The sequence below is a fragment of the Geotrypetes seraphini genome, chromosome 2, assembly GCF_902459505.1.
Source record: "Geotrypetes seraphini chromosome 2, aGeoSer1.1, whole genome shotgun sequence".
Classification (NCBI taxonomy): domain Eukaryota; kingdom Metazoa; phylum Chordata; class Amphibia; order Gymnophiona; family Dermophiidae; genus Geotrypetes; species Geotrypetes seraphini.
The window spans coordinates 126,119,741-126,139,152 of record NC_047085.1 but is presented as its reverse complement, the minus strand read 5'-3'; the positions used below and the strand labels follow the sequence as shown (position 1 = coordinate 126,139,152).

Here is a 19,412-nt window from a genome sequence, read left to right as displayed (position 1 = left end):
TGTTATTGATTCATCTCTTACATTTAAGGATCAGCTAAATTCTCTCGTTTAAAAAGTGTTTCTTTAGCCTCTATATCCTGAGAAGAGTGAGAGCACTCTTTCATCAGCAACAATTTTCTGTATTGGTTCAGTCAATTATCTTGTCAAGGTTGGATTATTGCAACTCAATGTACCTGGGTCTCTCAAAGGTCAGTCTGCAGAGACTTCAATTGATACAGAGCACTACTGCCAAGCTCATTTTTGGTAAGAGTAAATGATCACATAACTCCATTGCTCAAGGAATTAAATTGGCTTCCAGTTTATCTTAAGAGTTCAATTTCAGCATGTTTGTATTGCATTTAAAATTATCTTTGGCATTTTTATTACTTTGGTTCCTTACATTTCCTTCCCTTAGGGGTTAAAATAGAACTTTCAAGAGATTTAGCCACTCTTTCATCTTCAAAGTAACTGAGCTCTGGAATGAGTTACTGCATTCACTTAGGTCTAGGCCCCTTCGTTTTATTTTGGAAAGCTCTGAAACTTTCTTGTTTATAAGCCATTCTAGATTACATTCTTATTTTATATTTATGTACTATACTTACATTATTGTAAACTGAGTCGAGTACCTTTTGGTTGAAGACACAGTTTATAAAATTAGTCATCTTGATTGGAATGGGTATTGATCGAGGAGTATTTTTAATGATTTTTGGGTTGTCTACATATGAGTAGCAACCCCGGGGGTTAGACAAAATCTTGGTGAGTCAGCCAAGTTCTCTATTAAACTGTTCTGTAAGATGGTCAAACAATGAGATGCTGTGAGGAAAATCCTTCTGGAATCTAACTTTTCTTCTTTATATGTGAGCTGTAGTAAGCAGCTGCCGATTGCATTGAAAGTGCACTCCACCAGAAGAGTTTCTACCTCATAGGCAGTTTTGCCCAGGGAAATCTGTAGAGCAGCTATTTGGTCTACCCTTATACCTTTACTAGGTTCTGTAGGGTTGACGTAGCAACCAGAAAAGACACCGCTTTCGGGCCCTCCGTTTTGAAGGTAGGCTCAGCAGACCTGCCTTAAACACCAGGGACTGCTTTTGTATCGTCCTAGCATTCAGGACCACAAGACACATCTACAAGAAAGAAGATTATCGAGGTTAGAACCTAATATTTCTTTACTTACCTATGACCGAGAATGGAAAATAAACTTTACAGAGCTTGTCCACAGTTCAGTAACCAAGTTAGGAAACTTTAGCAAGGCAACCAAGTAGATGCCTATTTGTAGAGCTATTCAGCTTTCATATTAACATATTTCCTGGTGGATGTAACTTTTGTCCTGACTGTGTTTGAATCAATAAGTGCCTTTGTTATTAATTGCTTGTGTATTGTTTATTTGTCATTGTTGTTGGTGTGGGGTGTTTTTGGTTTTGTTTTTAAGAAAATGTATTTTATGGTATTGCAATTTAGTTTTATTTTTAGAAATGTAATTTTGTTTTTATATTCTGAAATTATGTATGTTTAGTTTTGTGGAAACCGCTTTGTTTAAAGGCGGTATATAAATTTTTAAAATTTAATAAATAAATAAATTAGCAAAGGTAGACTGTGTGAAAGACAAGAGACAATTTGAAAAGTCTATTCTCTCTGATATAAGTTAGGCAGAAAGGGGGAGAGTTTTTGTGTTGGGGAGGGATTCCAGGTTAGAAGACAGAGCAGTACACTACAATATAGATTCAGTCAGCACTAAGTAATTAGAGAATATAGGCAGTCCCTAGGTTAAGAACGAGTTACATTTTGAAAGTTGTTCTTAGGTCAGATTTGTTGTAACTTGACATATGTGAGAATCTGTGTGTTTGTGTATACAGGCAGTCCCCGGGTTAATAATGAGTTCTTTATTTAAACTGTTCTTAAGTTGAATTTGGATATAACTCGGATCATGTGAGAGTCTGTGTTTCTTTAATGTTTTTATAGACTATGTACTGCACAGGAGAACACAAATAAACAGTCCTCAAAATAAAGTACTGTAGTTTAAATGGAAGTGACAGACATTGGGCTCTGCCGCCACGGGGATGGAAAGTTTCAAGTTTATTAAAAGTTTGTTGTACACGCAATATCAAATACTTCAATGCGTATGACAATTAAAAATTAGGAGACAAAAATAAAACAATTTATACAAATAAACATACAATGTATGTACACAGGTAATTAGCGATACAAAAGGGAATAGGGGTGAACTACAATCTTTGAAGAAAGTAAGAGTACATTTAGGGAAAAAACATCAGGAGGGTGGTGATGAATGTTTTAAAAATATGGCTAAGCCTAAAAAAGAGGATAGGGGAGATTGTGACCTATACATAAGGTCTGGTTAAAATTAGGTATTTGAACCTGGGATTAATGATAGATGAATTATCCTATCTATGACTCAAATGCAACTTTGTACAGGTGGCATTTTAATATGCTTTTAAATTTTTCTAATATTTCTCCACGTAGATAGATTGGTAAATTGTTCCAAAGCTGGGGTGCTATGACTGAAAAAATTGTAGATCTTCTGGTACCTATTATTTTTAGAGAAGGGATAGTCTGCAAATGCTGTTCCGTTGATCTAAGTGTCCTGGCTGGAGAATATGGTATCAAAACGATTCAGAAATATTGGTGCATTGTTTTTTGGATTTTGAAGGTTATCAGTGCAATTTTATAGATTATTCTGTGCGAAATTGGTAACCAGTGTGCTTTTTGTAGAAGAGGTGTGACATGATCATATTTTTTTTTGAGTTAGTAATAATTTGTATGATTTGTAGCCTTCTTATTTCTTTCTGGGTTATGCCATGATACAATGTGTTGCAGTAATCTAGCCTAGAAATGACCAAAGAATGAACGAAAATGTTAAGAGCTACTGGTTTTAAAATTTTGGATAAAGATCTTATAAGATGTAACTTATAGAAACAGTTTTTAACTACTGAACTAATCTGATCATGAAAAGAAAGTTCTTGGTCTAGTAAGACTCCTAATATTTTCGTCGTTGTTACTTTTTGTAGTGGAAAATTATCTAAGAGTACCGTATTTTCTCGCATATAACGCGCGCGTTATACGTGGTTTTTACAAACCGCGCATACCCTTGCGCGTTATACGCGTGAGCGCGTTGTACAAAATTTTTTTTACATAGTTTCTCCCCCCCGACGCCCGATTCATCACCCGGAAGAAGCGCTCGCACTCCCACCCCGAAGGACCGCTTGCACCCCCACCCAAAGGACCGCTCGCACCCCCACAGCCTCCCCCCCTCCCCCATGGAGAAGATGTCTACCTTGTTTCCGGATGCCAGCCCAGCTGCTTCCTCTGCCGGTGGTCCTGCCCCTTCTCAGAGCCCTGTGCTGCGCTGCTTCCTCTTCAGGCGGTCCCGCCCTTTCTCTGATGTCAGAGAAAGGTTGGGACCGCCGGAAGAAAAAGCAGCGCAGCAGGGCTCAGAGAAGGGGCGGGACCGCCGGCAGAGAAAACAGCTGGGCTCGCTGGCATCTGGAAACAAGGTAGACTGCTTCTCCATGGGGGAGGGGGGGGAGGCTGTGGGGGTGCAAGCAGTTCTTCGGGTAGGGGTGCGAGCGGTCCTTCGGGGTGGGAGTGCGAGCGCTCCTTCGGGGTGGGGTGCGAGCGGTCCTTCAGGGTGGGGGTGCGGGTGCGTGCGAGCGGTCCTTCGGGGTGGGGGTGCGAGCGGTCCTGTGGGGGGGGGTGAATCGGACGTCGGGGGGGCATCAGGCTTTCAGGGTAGGGACAGGACTTCAAGGAGGAAAGGAGAGTCGGGGCGGGCGAAAACAGAGTCGGGGTCTCCAGAGGAGAGTCGGGGCGGGCGAAAGGAGAGTCAGGCAGCATGCGCGGTATACGGGTGTGTGCGGTATATAAAAATTTATGTACATAAATATGTGTTTTTTGCGCGCTATACCCGTGTGCGCGTTTTACACGGGTGCGCGTTATCTATGTGAAAATACGGTATTTATGATGAAAATGTAAGATCCTTTTTCCATGGAAAAAACATTGAGGATTTGGTTGCATTCAAGGCCACATGTTATCTTTAAGCCATTGACTTATTTGTTTTAACTTATTATTTATATTTATTATCTCATTGGAGTCGGCTATATTTAATGGATGTCATCTGCATAGGCAAAAGAGGAGAATCCAATGGATTGACTTAGAGTGAGTATTGGCGACAAAAAGATATTAAATAAAAGAGGGGACAAGATTGAGCCTTGAGGTATTCCATAAGAATTTGTATAGTTGTTTGATGATGAATTGTTGAAAATAACTTTGGCTGACCTATCTTGAAAATATGATTTGAACCAGTTTAGCACTTGGTCAGAAATGCCAATGGAGGACAGTCTCTTGATGAGTAAATGATGGTCAATAGTATCAAATGCTGCAGATAGCATTCCCTCTGTTCTGTGACTCAAGTTCGTGCCTCCCTCCCATGATGTTTACCTGTTCTGGCTGGCTTCCTCCTCATCCTTCCTTCCAGCCATACTTGTTTCTCTTCACAGAGCTGCAGACAGTGTTTCCTACATGCTGTCCACAGCTGACCTGGAAGCCTTCCCTCTGAGCATAGAGTAGTGGAGAACTTTTTTTTCCCTCCCAAAGTCTGATCCTAGTATTCTTCCCTCCTTCTCCATCTCCTTGAGGCCCCTGTTGCATCTCTTTCCATACATCCAACATTTCTCTCATCTCTCTTTTCCACATGCATCTCTGCCTCACTCCTCTGCCGTCAAATAATTGTTTCTCAGACACCCATGCCCGACAATTCTCCCTTTCTATTCACTCCAATTTCAGAGCGAAGGCTTCCGGGTCAGCCACGGGCCCCATGTAGGAACCACTGTCCGTGGCTTTGTGAAGAGAACCAAGTGAAGGAGGGAGTCAGCCAGAACAGGTAAACCCACGCGGGAGGGAGGCATGAATTTCAGACACAGAATGAAGGGAAGAAGAAGAATGCATTGAGACACAGAAGGGAGGAAGAGGGGCACTTTGGGACATGGAAGGGAGAAGCAGGACCCTGTTTTGTAACTACGAGTCCAATGTAAGTCAGATGTTCGTAATCCGGAGACTACTATATGTACAATTAATTTATATTAATCAATTTGTAAAGACATATAAAGACAGCAGCACTAATATAAGGGCAATATAAATAGTAGAAGTAGTAAGATTAGTTCCACCCCTTTAATCATTTTGTTCACCCTTCTTTGATCCTTTTCTAATTCCACTATATGGAATGAAAAGAGGAGAGGGTAAGGAGGTAGTGAGGAAAGCATATGTGGGTACATAAGAATAGCTTTACTGGGTCAGAGAAATAGTCCATCTAGCCCAGTAGCCCATCCACATGGTGGCCAGTCCAGGTCACTAGTACCTGGCAACACCCCTAAAAGTAGCAACATTCCATGCTACCAACCCCAGTAGCCCATCCTCACAGTGGCCAGTCCAGGTCACTAGTACCTGGCAAAAACCCAAAAAGTAGCAACATTCCATGCTATCAACCCCAGTAGCCCATCCTCACGGTGGCCAATCCAGGTCACTAGTACCTGGCAAAAATCCAAATAGTAGCAACATGCCATGCTACTAATCCAGGGCAAGCAGTTGCTTCTCCTGTGTCTGTCTCCTATTTTTTCGCTCAGTCTTTCTTTTCTTTCAATTATTGAATTTCTCCCCTCTTTCCTATTATGTTTGTCTGTCTTGGTTATTGTATACCCCTATTTTTAGCTTTGTAATCATGTATACTGCTTAGATATTTGATAAACGGTATATCAGATTTTTAATAAACTTGAAACTTGATAAGACTATGGACTTTTCTTCCAGGAAATTGTCCAGACCTTTATTAACACCAACTATGTTAGCTGCTCTTACCACACTCTCTGGCAAGGTGTTCTAGAGCTTAACTATTCTCTGAGTGAAAAAATATTTCCTCCTATTGGTTTTAAAAGTATTTCCCTGTAACTTCGAGTGTCCCCTAGTCTTTTTAATTTTCGACAGAGTAAAAAATTGATACACTTGTACCCATTCTGCACCACTCAGGATTTTGTAGATTTCAATCATATCTCCTCTCAGCCACCTCTTTTCCAAGCTGAAGAGCCCTAACCTTTTTAATCTTTCCTCATACGAGAGGCGTTCTATTTCCTTTATCGTCTTGGTTGCTTTTCTTTGAACCTTTTCTAGTTTTGCTATATCTTTCTTGAGATAAAGCGACTAGAATTAAATGCAATACTTCAGGTGAGGTTGCACCATGGAGCGATAAAGAGGCATTGTAACATTTTTAGTCTTGTTAATCATCCCTGGTGTCAGGTGCTTACTGTCTTGAGTTGTGTGTCCAGAATTAACATTGGAAGGAGTTAATGGAGAAGAATTGACAGAAGTTGAAATAGAAAAGTATGAGGCTCTGGTTAATGAACAAACAAATTAAAATTCTTGCAAGAGATGAGTCATGTACCATATAGACAGTGGAAGAAAGAGTACCGTATTTTCGCGGATATAACGCGCGCGTTATACGTGATTTTACGTACCGCGCATACCCCTCGCGCGTTATATGCCTGAGCGCGGTATACAAAAATTTTTAAACATAGTTCCCACCCCGCCCGACGCCCGATTCACCCCCCCAGCAGGACCGCTCGCACCCCCACCCCGAACGACCGCTCGCACGCGCTCCCACCCGCACCCGCATCCACGATCGGAGCAAGAGGGAGCCCAAGCCCTCTTGCCCGGCCGACTCCCCGACGTCCGATACATCCCCCCCCCGGCAGGACCACTCGCACCCTCACCCCGAAGGACCGCCGACTCCCCAACAATATCGGGCCAGGAGGGAGCCCAAACCCTCCTGGCCACGGCGACCCCCTAACCCCACCCCGCACTACATTACGGGCAGGAGGGATCCCAGGCCCTCCTGCCCTCGACGCAAACCCCCTCCCCCCAACGACCGCCCCCCCCCAAGAACCTCCGCCCGTCCCCCAGCCGACCCGCGACCCCCCTGGCCGACCCCCACGACACCCCCACCCGCCTTCCCCGTACTTTGTGTAGTTGGGCCAGAAGGGAGCCCAAACCCTCCTGGCCACGGCGACCCCCTAACCCCACCCCGCACTACATTACGGGCAGGAGGGATCCCAGGCCCTCCTGCCCTCGATGCAAACCCCCCCCCCCCCCAGCCGACCCGCGACCCCCCTGGCCGACCCCCACGACCCCCCCCCACCCCCCTTCCCCGTACCTTTGGAAGTTGGCCGGACCGACGGGAGCCAAACCCGCCTGTCCGGCAGGCAGCCAACGAAGGAATGAGGCCAGATTGGCCCATCCGTCCTAAAGCTCCGCCTACTGGTGGGGCCTAAGGCGCGTGGGCCAATCAGAATAGGCCCTGGAGCCTTAGGTCCCACCTGGGGGCGCGGCCTGAGGCACATGGGCCAAACATGTGTCTCAGGCCGCGCCCCCAGGTGGGACCTAAGGCTCCAGGGCCTATTCTGATTGGCCCACGCGCCTTAGGCCCCACCAGTAGGCGGAGCTTTAGGACGGATGGGCCAATCCGGCCTCATTCCTTCGTTGGCTGCCTGCCGGACAGGCGGGTTTGGCTCCCGTCTGTCCGGCCAACTTCCAAAGGTACGGGGAAGGGGGGTGGGGGGGTCGTGGGGGTCGGCCAGGGGGGTCGCGGGTCGGCTGGGGGGGAGGGGGTTTGCGTCGAGGGCAGGAGGGCCTGGGATCCCTCCTGCCCGTAATGTAGTGCGGGGTGGGGTTAGGGGGTCGCCGTGGCCAGGAGGATTTGGGCTCCCTCCTGGCCCAATATTGTCGGGGAGTCGGCGGTCCTTCGGGGTGGGGGTGCGAGTGGTCCTGCCGAGGGGGGAGAAGAATCGGACGTCGAGGGGGGGCATCAGGCTTTCAGGATGGGGACAGGACTTCAAGGGGGGACAGGCAGATCTTCAAGGGGGACAGGCAGACCTTCAAGGGGGACAGGACTTCAAGGGGGGACAGGCAGACCTTCAAGGGGGGACAGGCAGACCTTCAAGGGGGGACAGGACTTCAAGGGGGACAGGCACGGAGAGGCGGGGCAGTGCACCGAAAGTCAGGGCGGGTGAACGGTGAGTTGGGGGAACCAGAGGAGAGTCGGGGCAGTGCACCGAAAGTCAGGGTGAGTCGGGGCAACCAGAGGAGAGTCGGGGCAGTGCACCGAAAGTCAGGGTGAGTCGGGGCAACCAGATGAGAGTCGGGGAGGGCGAAAGGAGAGTCGGGGTGGCCAGAGGAGAGTCGGGGAGAGCGAAAGGAGAGTCGGGGTGGCCAGAGGAGAGTCGGGCAGCATGCGCGTTATATGCCTGAGCGCGGTATAGAAAAGTTTTTGTACATATCATCGTGATTTCTGCGCGCTATACCCCTGTGCGCGTTTTACAATGGTGCGCGTTATATCCGCGAAAATACGGTAATTGTGTCTAGAAATGAGCTGAAGGAAAATACAGATTTTGAAAAGGAAACAAAATGTTGGAAAAGAATGAAGAATGCCCTGATAATATAGAGAAGGTGATAGAGACAAAGAAGTAAATACAGAAACAAGTCTTCAAAAATTAGACAAAGAAGTAAATACAGAAACAAGTCTTCAAAAATTAGACAGCATGAAAGAGGAAGACAACAAGTTGAAATGAAAGTAGTATCAACTGGAGCATTTGGAGAGGCCACTGTCTGTTCCTCCCCTCTCTGCAGCCCTCCCAAAGAGGCGATGGCTGGCCAGCAGGAACATCTCTGTTCCTCCCCTCTCTGTATCCTTGCAGCAGCTGACTGGCAGGAGCAGCGATGTAAACAGGACTCCCAGGATTGGCCCTATTGGGTCCCTTCCTCTGCTGCATCTGCCTAAAGGAAGTGATGTCATAGGAAATGGACGCGGCAGAGGAAGGAACCCAATGGGACCGACCTTGGGCATTCTGTTTACAGTGCTACTCCTGCCAGTCAGCCTCCAAAGGCCGTGGGGAGGAATGGAGATACAGAACCATAAGTACGAGTCTGACGTAAATCAAACATTCCTATCCTGGGGACTGCCTACACATATCAGGTAGCAAAACCTGACATTTGAGATATAAAATTTTTTTTTTTAAACCCCAAACACTTAGCATATATATATATATATATATATGTGTGTGTGTGTTTCTGTTTACATATAATACAACAGAAGCAAACATAGGTAAATAATATCTGAAAATCTGTTAATGATATATATTCCAGAAGATCTTATAGATCAGGATGTCTAACAGGTAGATCGCGATCTACCTGTAGATCGCGGAGGGGTCAGAGGTAGATCACCAGCCCCACTTGACTCCATCTTTCCAGCAACTCGCCCCATTACTAGGAGAGAGCTCATGCCGGCAGGTTATCTGCCGAGGGCTTGCCGCCACTGCTGATCCTTTGCCTGTCTTTTCCTGCCTGCGGGTGTATTGGGGGCATTTGTTGTTTTTGTGCCAATAATTTGTGGGTACCCCAGGGGGCCGCCGCCCGGGCCCTTTATGATATGCCACAGGCCTGGCGTCATACCTGGTCTCCTGCCTCTCAGAATCACTCATTCCTGCCCTGCCCCAACACCCCTTAGAAGTGTGTTATATACCAAGCAATAGCCATTCGCCTGGGCTTTACCTGAATACACTTACCATATTAGTTGTCGTGTGCTGGTCGTTGGTTGCTTTATAGTTCGCTTAAATCATTAAATGTTTTTTGGGCAGACACAACAAAGTGTCAAGAATTTGGTGATATTGGCGGGCTTTTCCAATTTTGTTCTAACTTGCCTATGCCTTGCCTTTTAAATGGTTCAGATTACTGTGACTTTTGCTTGTGATGGTATTTGATAGTGCTGCCCAATTCGCGATTTGAATCGATTTGATTTTGTAAAAAATTGAACTCACTGATTCATCGGCACCCTTGCTAAAGACCCGTTTGGATTTTCCCTATGCCACCTGAATCCTTCCATCTAATGTAACTTTCGGTTTTGCGAAACTGGAAGTTACATCAGAAGCAAGGACTCAGGTGGCAGAGGGAAAGCTGAGCTGACCTTTGCGTGCAGAAAGGCGGCAACAAGGTGATTTTTAATTGGTTGGCTGGCAGCAGATGCCCGCGCCTTATCTTCCCGCATGCACGCTCATGCATCTCCCGGAGTCCGGCAAACGCCCCCGATCTGCCACCTGCATGCACCACTCTTGCTCCACATGACAGCCAGGGCCCTGCGCACCTGCGAGCACTGGGTGACATGGTGCCGTATGGGGGCTCCCGAGGAGCAATGCGAGTGCATTGGAAGTGCTGCAGTGCGGATACGCTTCTCACTCGGCTTTTGCAAGGCCGCATCTTCTGCAGCTCACAGGAAAATTGTTTGTCTGCTGTGCAAAGCACCCGGAGCTCTTGGTAGGTGCCACAATGCACGAGTGTTACCCTCTGTCAGCCAAATACTGGGCTTCTGCGTTGGGCGTCAGAGCTGGGGGAAGAGGGGAGATGGGAGATGGACTTGGAGTTGGTGGACTGGAGAAGGAGAGATGGGGAAAAGATGGAGGGGGGGGGGAGGATGGATGGACTTGGGGAGAGGAGAGTTGGGGGAGGGAGAGGGGAAATGGGAGGAGGGATAGAAGAAATAATGGATCTAAAAACAGGAGAGGGAGAGAGATGGTGGACAATGGGATTTAGGGAGGGAAGGAACAGAAAGGGAGAGAAGTTGTACACAAGGGGGGTAGAGATACTGGATAGGAGGGTAGTTGGGAAGGGAAAGGGAGAGCTGGTGGAACCTGGGGTGGTGGGGAAGGAGGGAGAGATGCTGGATGAAAGGGTAGTTGAGAAAAGGTGGATCTGGGGATGGAGACAAAAAAAAGGAAAGATTCCAGAACTCCGGGTGAGGGAAGGGAAACAGAAGGGGAGGACAGAGATAGAAGATGGATGGTTAGCACGAAGAAAGAAGGAGACCCTGGCAAGTTATCAGAAGACAACCAGAGCCTGGGACCAACAAGATTTGAATAATGACCAGACAACAAAAGGTAGAAAAACTAATTTTATTTTCTGTTTTGTGATTACAATATGTCAGATTTGAAATGTGTATCCTGCCAGAGGTGGTGTTAGACTGCGAACGTGAGCTAGGATTTAACAGAAAGAGGAAAAGTCTTTTTTGTTTTTGTTTACACCACAGCGCCAGTGTGGGTAGGAGAGTGCAAAGGGAGTGAAGAAGCTATAAAATAAACCCACCAGGATGTTTGAAAAAAAACACCCATTTGGGCAGAAAAATCAAATTGAATCAAAAAATCGATTCAATAGGCTGAATCAAAATATTTTTTTCTGAATCGGGCAGCACTAGTATTTGATTTTATCTGGTTTGCTGGACAGGTGTTTTAAGTTTTTTTGATGATTGTTGGTGGTATTTGATAATTGGTGTCAGTATAATGAATTCTTATTTTTACTTATAAAACTACATGTGTGGTTTTGGCATCTCCAGTCCTTGTATTGCACATCATCCAGAGGTCTTCAGTTCCTGTTGATCTTTTATACTTTGGGACATTGACAGTTTTGGACCAGATTCAGCCAGTGTTTATACTAATTTAGCAGATTTGGCCTTTTTACATCCAGCCTCCCCAGTATAACGAAGATGAGTGTTCCAAAGAAGAGCAAAATCTACCACTTTTATGAAGAATGGAAAATGGACTACTTCTTCATCATGGTGAAAGACAAGTGTTGTTGTCTAATTTGTAACGCCCCAGTATCCTTTCCAAAAAGGATAATCTGGAATGTCATTATAAGGCTCTGCATAGCAATAAGTTTGATTCTGATTTTCCACCCAAAAATGAAATTCGTAAACTGAAGCTCAAAGAACTTAAATCAAAATTGGCTACTCAGCAACAGTTGATGGCGAAGCCAAGGTCACATTCGGTCAATGCAACCATAGCATCCTTCAAGGTCAGCAACCTGATCGTAAAGAAATGCAAACCTTTCACTGAAGGGGAATTTGTAAAAGATTGTTTTCTTGAAGCAGCTGACAATCTTTTTGAAGGATTTAGAAATAAGAAAGAGATCATAGCTGCTATTCAAAATGTACAATTGTCAAGAAACACTGTTGTGCAATGAATAGAAAAGATGTGTGGAGACACAACTGAACAATTGTTGGGAGGATGTTTCAAATTGTATTGCTTTCTCACTCCAACTGGATGAATTTACAGACATAAGCGACAGCCCAGTTACTAGTCTTTATCTGGATGGTTTTTGAAGTCTTTAGTGTTAAAGAACTACATGGAATGATTTCTTTAAAAGGGAGAACTACCGGTCAGGAAATATTCAGTTCTTTCCATTCTTTTGTGACAAAGTGTAATCTTCCATTGCATAGACTTGTTTCCATCACTACTGATAGAGCAAGAGCAATGACAGGTGAGATTAAGTGTTTCATAGCCCTCTGTAGACAGCATGACAACTTCCCAGATTTCCTTTCCTACCACTTAATCATTCACAAGCAAGAGACTCAATACAAAGACCGTCATGAATATCACTTTCAAAATTGTAAATTCAGTTCGTGGAAGATCACTTCAAAGACGGCTTTTCAATCTTACTCTTGATGAAGTGGCAGCGGAAATCATTTTGCACACAGATGTAAGGTGGCTAAATAGGCACAAATTTCTGCAAAGATTTTGTGATTTGCTGAATGAAATAAGTTTTTTGAAGGAGAAGGGGAAATGACCAAGCAGAGTTGGAAGATGAGGAGTGGTTATGTGATCTGGCATTTCTCGCTGACTTTACAGGCGAACTAAGTGATATGAGCCTTGAACTACAAGGTAAAAACAAATGCTTTGGCGAGATGATTAGTACAGTTTCATCCTAAAAGAGCAAATTTGAGCTAATGATGACTGATCTTGCAAACAATACTTTTGATCATTTTCCTAATACACAGGACCATCTGGGACAATATCCAAATTTTGTTTTTCAGAACAAGAAGTATGTGACAGAAATCTGTTCTGTTATCCAGGAATTTGAAAATAGATTGTGACTTCCAAAAAATTGGAACAGTTGCGGAGTACTTGTCATACCCATTCATAGTAGATGTAGACATTAGAAAAACTGCAGTTGCTATCAGTAAAAATTACTCATTGACCAAGCCATCTCTTGAAAATGAAATATTAACCCTTAAAAATGACATTTTTCTCAAGACCCGTGCTGAGCAAGAATTGTTTTGGAAGCTAGTGCCTAGAGACAAATTTCCCAACTTGAGAAGATGCAGTGAAGCTGTAAACTCCTGTTTCAATTAAACTTATTTGTGTGAATCTGCGTTTTCTCATCTGAAAATGACAGAGTACACAATGTTCCAACATGACAGATGATTCCTTAAGATTAGCCCTCACACAATATTCACCCAACTTCAAAAAGCTGGTGGATCAACAGTTTAAGGTAGCAACAATTAAGGGCAGTATTTCAATTCATAGAAAATTGGAACAGATGGAGAATTATAATCACAGGTTAAACCTTCGGCTCTTGAATTTTCCTCTAGTTCCTGGGACTGTGCCTATTGATATCTTTAAGAAATATCTGATTGAGAATTTAAATATTTCCTCAAATAATGTTCCACCAATTAACAAGATTTATTACTTGCCAAGTAAAGATTTCTTCTGAAAAAATGGTAGGGGCCAAACAGATGGAATTTAGAAATAAAACATCTCTTTTAGAACAAACTATGACAGCTGAAACGGAAAGTACTATCCTTGTGGTATCCTTTGTTTTTGAGCAGGATGTCAATATGATTCTAAAGTTCTATTTCAAATATGCTCAAAAATTATTTGGAGAGCAAAAAGTTTGGATATACCCTGATGTCTCTAAAACAACTCAAGAACGAATGAAAGATTGCCTTTCTTTGCAACAGGACACAAATTGGGTGCTGCGTTCCTTCTAGTGTACCCCTGCAAATGCTTGGTAAGGTATTTGGAAATCAAATATACCTTTTTCTCCCTGGAACATCTGAAAGAATTCCTGGATGTCAAGAAAATCATCAAGGATTGATTAATGAAGGTTTTTTTTTATTAGTATTAGCAGCTACTTCCATGTTAGGCCTTTTCTTTAAAAAATTAATACCTTTTTCTTCTTCCAATCTAAATTTGACTCTCCCCTTAATGTTGTAGTCTAAGAAGGGTATAGTTCTTATTTCTTCTTAATGGGAGGTTGTGCTTTCTCCCTTATTTAATTTTTTGCTTTCCTGTATTTTTGTAGCAAGATGTATTCTTGTGATGTTATATGAAAAATTTATAAATAAAGAAATAAAAATAAACCAAAACAACAAACAGCTGGTGGATGGAATGCAGGCTCAGACGTCTCACTAATGAGCAAGAGCGAAATATTAAAGATTGTGCAAGATCAGCCTGGATCAATACTCAACCTAAATTTAATCAAATTACTCAATAAAAGTTAAAGAAAGTTATTACTCAATAAAACTTTAAGAATAAAATGTACTTTCCATTTCCTCTCGCAGTTCTTACTGGATCTTCGTCTCTCTTTTGTTTTTGCTTAATTTGCTTAACAGCTGATCACATCCAAGTAAATGACAGAAGGTTAATTAAAAAGGGGGGGGTGTGAATCCTCCAACTTTATTGGGTTAAAATTTAATTTAAAACTTAATTTTCATGGTGGTAGATCACTGGCACTTTTGGCTGGAAAAAGTAGATCACGGCCTGTTATAGATTTACTTACTATGACACTAATGTATTAATGGTATAAATGGTTAAAATCCTGATGCTAGCACATAGGGCATTATTTGAGTTACAACCATTATATTTTTCTAATCTAGTGTTATTTTACACACCTAGTCACTCGATGAGATCTTTAAATGACAATAGCTGTTCCCCCATATCTCAAAGGCTCACCTTGCCTCAACCAGAAATGGTGCATTTTTCTACTTAGTTCCAATATTGTGGAACAATTTACCAGTAGAGTTAAGAAAGAATCATTTCAAAATTTTAAGAGACATCTAAAAGCACATTTTTTTCAAATGACTCTCTCTAATTGAATAATGGAATGGGGACTGCAATCTGCATTAATTATTTGTATTAATTTGTACTGATTCGTGTTGATTTGGATTTATTTATTTCGTATAACAGTTTTAGTGGATATGTTTTAGAAATGTTAGTTTTTCCTTTCTCTTCTTTCCTTTCCTATTTCCTAATGGAGTTCCTTTCTTAAATATGATTAAGTTGTGATGTAAACCGCTTTGATCCTTTTTGGCTTTATAGGCGGTATATAAAGATTTTAATAAACATAAATGGACTAGAAAATTAAAACAGTTAATTGTTATCTTTGTTCCAGTTGGGGAATGGCGGTCAACGTGTATTCTACTTCTATAACCCAAGAGACTATGAGCAGACATGACATCATTGCTTGGGTTAACGACATATTATGTTTAAACTATACAAAAGTTGAACAGCTCTGTTCAGGTAAGAACTTCATTCAAACTGTTCATCTCAAAATTTGATTAAACATCTGGAATGTATCCTTTTTAATATCAGCAAAACTAACCCCCCTCTTATCAAACTGTGCTAGAGGTTTTTAGCGTAGACCAACTAAGTAATGCTCCGACGCTCATAAGAATTCTGTGAGCATCGAAGCATTTATCGCACTGACCCGCACTTTAAACCTCTAGCGCAGCTTCATAAAAAGCTGGTTAAAATGATGTACAGAATATTATTTAGCTTCCAAGACTTATTTCTTTTCATTCTGCTCAACCAATCTAGATGAATAGGTTGCGCTCCTCAACCATCAGGTGAAGGGAGAGAAGAGAGACTTTCAGTGGTATCACTAGTATAAGATGTGGTGCAGCCCAGGTACTTGCTAGTATTTTCTGCCTCCAGCAGATGGTTGAAGTTTGGGCCTGGTTTAGTAGATAGTCTGTTGTGTGGCCTAACTTCCTGGGCTGTGAACTAAGGCCCTGGGCTTCATTATGCAGATTTTTATTCTAATTGAACGAGAAAGAGCTCCTTAATCCAAGACTTCAACTGGCAGGTCCTAGTCTTTGCAGGCTATATATTTTATTTACAATTCTTTATATGCCACAATATATCCACTATTTCCAGTGCAATAGGTGAGACATTCTAGACATGTGGGTTATCTCCCAATGGCTGTGGAATCCATTCCAGATTTTTTCTGTGACTGTTCTACTTCACTGGGAGCTCTAGCACCACCTGTAGTTTTTTCCTTCTACACCTGTGCCTGAAGGAGTTTTTCTGTTCTGCTCTCCCCTTTTTCTTATTTTATTCAGTGTTTTCATCCCCTTTTCAGGCTTTTTTTGTGCTCGGAACAATTCTTAAACTCTGCCTGCGTTGAGAACATGCAGGTTTCGGTCTGCAGCTGACAGGCCAATCCCAGTGGGTACCTAAAAGCCAGCCTGCATTGATTTCTTAGGAGCTTGGGGCCATCCCTGCATTTTTCCTCCTACTGTCAAACAGAGAATCGAGCTTAGGCTGTTAGGCATACCTAGAAGGCTCAGCGGTGTCTCACAGGGTACCAGCTGTATTTTTTCACTTCCACCCTTTCCTGAGCACGTCCATCAGTCCTCAAGGATGGAGGTACAATCAAGCACCATGTCTGATTGGCAGCCAGAAGATAAGCGCCGAAGAGGTATTCCAAGCATGAGGTAGTGATTCTCTGATTCCAACTACTTTAAGAGGGCAGAGGCAGGCTGCAGCACATTTCCAGCACAGGTCCACAATGAATAAGGCTGTCACAGCCTGTGAGGTGAATCAGGGGAGGGGTCTGAATTTGTCAGTTTGAAGGTTCTGCATACCACCCTGTGTTCCCCCACCTGAAAAATCCTAAAATCGCCGTTTTTGTGACTTGCTATATGTGAAAAATTGCAATTTTAGTGTGAATTTCTTAGCGGTAGCCATCTTCTATTTTTAGTGATCTTTTTTTCAAAAGCTTCCTGCACTTCCAAAACTGCAATTTTTTTCTTCAAAATTTGTTGGGATGGAGTCCTTAGGCTCTCCTATTGTGAATTCCTGCCAAAATTGTGTGTATTTAGCACCTCCGGAGCATCATTGTGCCATGTACACAGCCAGAAGGGGCAGCAGTGCAAAGTTTAGCCTCTTCCCTGACTGAACAGGGGACAAAATGTTCGGCTAGCCCATTGGGGTGGCTTTCTCTCTGTTCAGGGCTCAGCAGAGCAGAAGGTTCCAAGCAACAGGACATGGACCTTCCTCAGCCCAAGAAATGTAAGGTGCAGTGGTGGTAAGAGGGATCATGATCGAAACATTCAAGATACTGAAGGGGATAGACTTAGTAGATAAGGACAGGTTGTTCACCCTCTCCAAGGTAGGGAGAATGAGAGGGCATTCTCTAAAGTTGAAAGGGGATAGATTCCGTACAAACGTGAGTAAGTTCTTCACCCAGAGAGTGGTAGAAAACTGGAACGCTCTTCCGGAATCTGTCATAGGGGAAAACACCCTCCAGGGATTCAAGACAAAGTTAGACAAGTTCCTGCTGAACAAGAATGTGCATTGGTAGGGCTAGTCTCAGGGCGCTGGTATTTGACCAGAGGGCTGCTGTGTGAGCGGACTGCTGGGCATGATGGACCACTGGTCTGACCCAGCAGCAGCAATTCTTATATTCTTTCCCAGATTTCATGAAATATCTTGTGGACGGTGTTTCAGTGCAGCCATTCTTTTCTTGTGCATTCCCGCTCCGCTGCGGACTTGTCTGTGACTGTCATTACTTCTTTGGGCACAGCCTTTTCACAGTCAGCCGCTGTTCTATGGCTGGCTGACCCCAGCCTGGGGGATGCTGATGCTGATTTTAACTAGCTTGCGGACCCCTTGTTTTCTAGTACTGCGCTTCCCATGACTGGGGATCCAGGGTTGTATGCCAGATCTTTGGATCTCTCAGAGGCTTTAGAACCTGGGGACGATCCCACAGTTCTGCATTTCTTTAAATCTGAGGCTTTGCATACTCTCACCTGGGAGTTTGTGCAGAAGTTGAGCTTAAGTCACTCAGCTGGCTCGGTCCACTTCCTCTTCATGGCTATGTGGTGTGTGGTCGCAGTCTCCTCCTTTCCTTTGCATCTTGATTTCAGAGCAATGGGTCTTTCCATAAGATGCTCTCCGGGTTACGAGAGCAATGTTTTATTGGTATACTATGTGCAGGAGTGCCAGCAGTTTCTTGGTCAGCCTAAAGTAGACTCTTTGGCGCAGGTGACTAAGCGCACTTTCCTTCCCAGTGAGGGTGATGTGGTGCTTAAGGGACCCAATGGGGCTAACCTCGGGCAGGTGCCTCTTTGAGGCAGCGACTTTGGACATGAAGGCTGCTCCAGTGGCGTCCTTTGTTAAGCATGCTTGTCTGTCCCAGCTGCACACTCTGGTGTAGGGCCCCCTCCTAAGCTTCTTTTAACTGGAGTAGATTTTGAGACTGACCTTATGCAGGTCCCAGGTAGGCTGTCAGCATATTCGATATCTGCTCGCAGAATGCTCTGGATTAGACAGTGGGCCAGTGGTTCCACCTCTAAGGCTAGGTTCCTTTTGAGGGGTGTTTTTTGGCAAGGGCTTGGACAATCTCATCCATTCTGTAGTGGACCATCATCCTCTGACTCTGCCTGACAGCAGACCCATAACCTCTAAGGTTCGGAGTGCTTTAATTTTTGTGGTTCCAGGCGTTCTTGCCCATATTTAAGCGTCACATTTTGGAGATTTTCCCAGGGTTATAGATAGAGGTTTTTGGGCTCCTGGCATAGCCAGTCCTGTGCCTCCCATTCGGCTCCCTCTGCTTAAAAAAAAAAGTGCTCTTCCACCAGGCTGAGGGGAGATCGTTATATGTATTGGGGGTAGACTCTCGCATCTTGTCAAATCTGTGGTTTCTGGATGTTATGCCCAGCTTCTGAAAGACTGGTTTGTGGACTCTCCCATGGGGCGCTCGGACAAAACGGTCAAAATGTGAACCACTATACAAAGATTGTTGGCTATTCAGGCCATGGAACTGGTGCCACCTGAAGTCTCAGGCTTGGGCAGTTACTCCATGTTCTTTATCATGCCACAGGACTCAGATGATTGCAGTTCAAACCTGAATCTTCTGCACATAGGTGCAGTGCTCCCAGTTCCACTCTTTTGCATGATGACAGTGTGGTATGTCATAGCGGTGGTAGCCCTGGGAGAGTTCCTTGCCTATCTGGCTCTCATAGAGGCTTACTTCCATATTCTCATTTATACGGAGCACCAGCATTTCCTCTAGTTTCATGTTCTGAGAAATCTTGACCAGTTTTCAGCTCTGCCTTTTGGCCTGCCTATGGGCTCCTTACACCTTCTCCAAGGTGGTAGTGGTTATGCAGATCACTGGAGGAAGATGAGGCTGTAGGTGCACCCATTCTTGGACATTTGGCTGAACAGAGCTTCCTCGTTGGCTGAGGGTAGGTGCACGGTGGATCAGATGGTCCAGGTCCTGGAAGACCTAGGTTGCAGTGTGCTTTACAGGAAAAGCACTTTGACTAT

General features: G+C 44.1%; 1 protein-coding gene across 2 annotated transcripts in view; it reads left to right on the top strand.

Annotated features, from left to right (window-relative positions):
• Positions 1-19,412, top strand: part of MAPRE2 (microtubule associated protein RP/EB family member 2) — a 296,029-nt gene that overhangs the window by 183,693 nt on the left and 92,924 nt on the right. For both annotated transcript variants that reach the window (XM_033933722.1, XM_033933721.1), the window contains one exon: positions 15,250-15,377. In XM_033933722.1, the coding sequence (XP_033789613.1) occupies positions 15,257-15,377 (121 nt within the window). In that variant the 5' untranslated portion in view covers positions 15,250-15,256. The remainder of the gene's footprint in view (positions 1-15,249; positions 15,378-19,412) is intronic.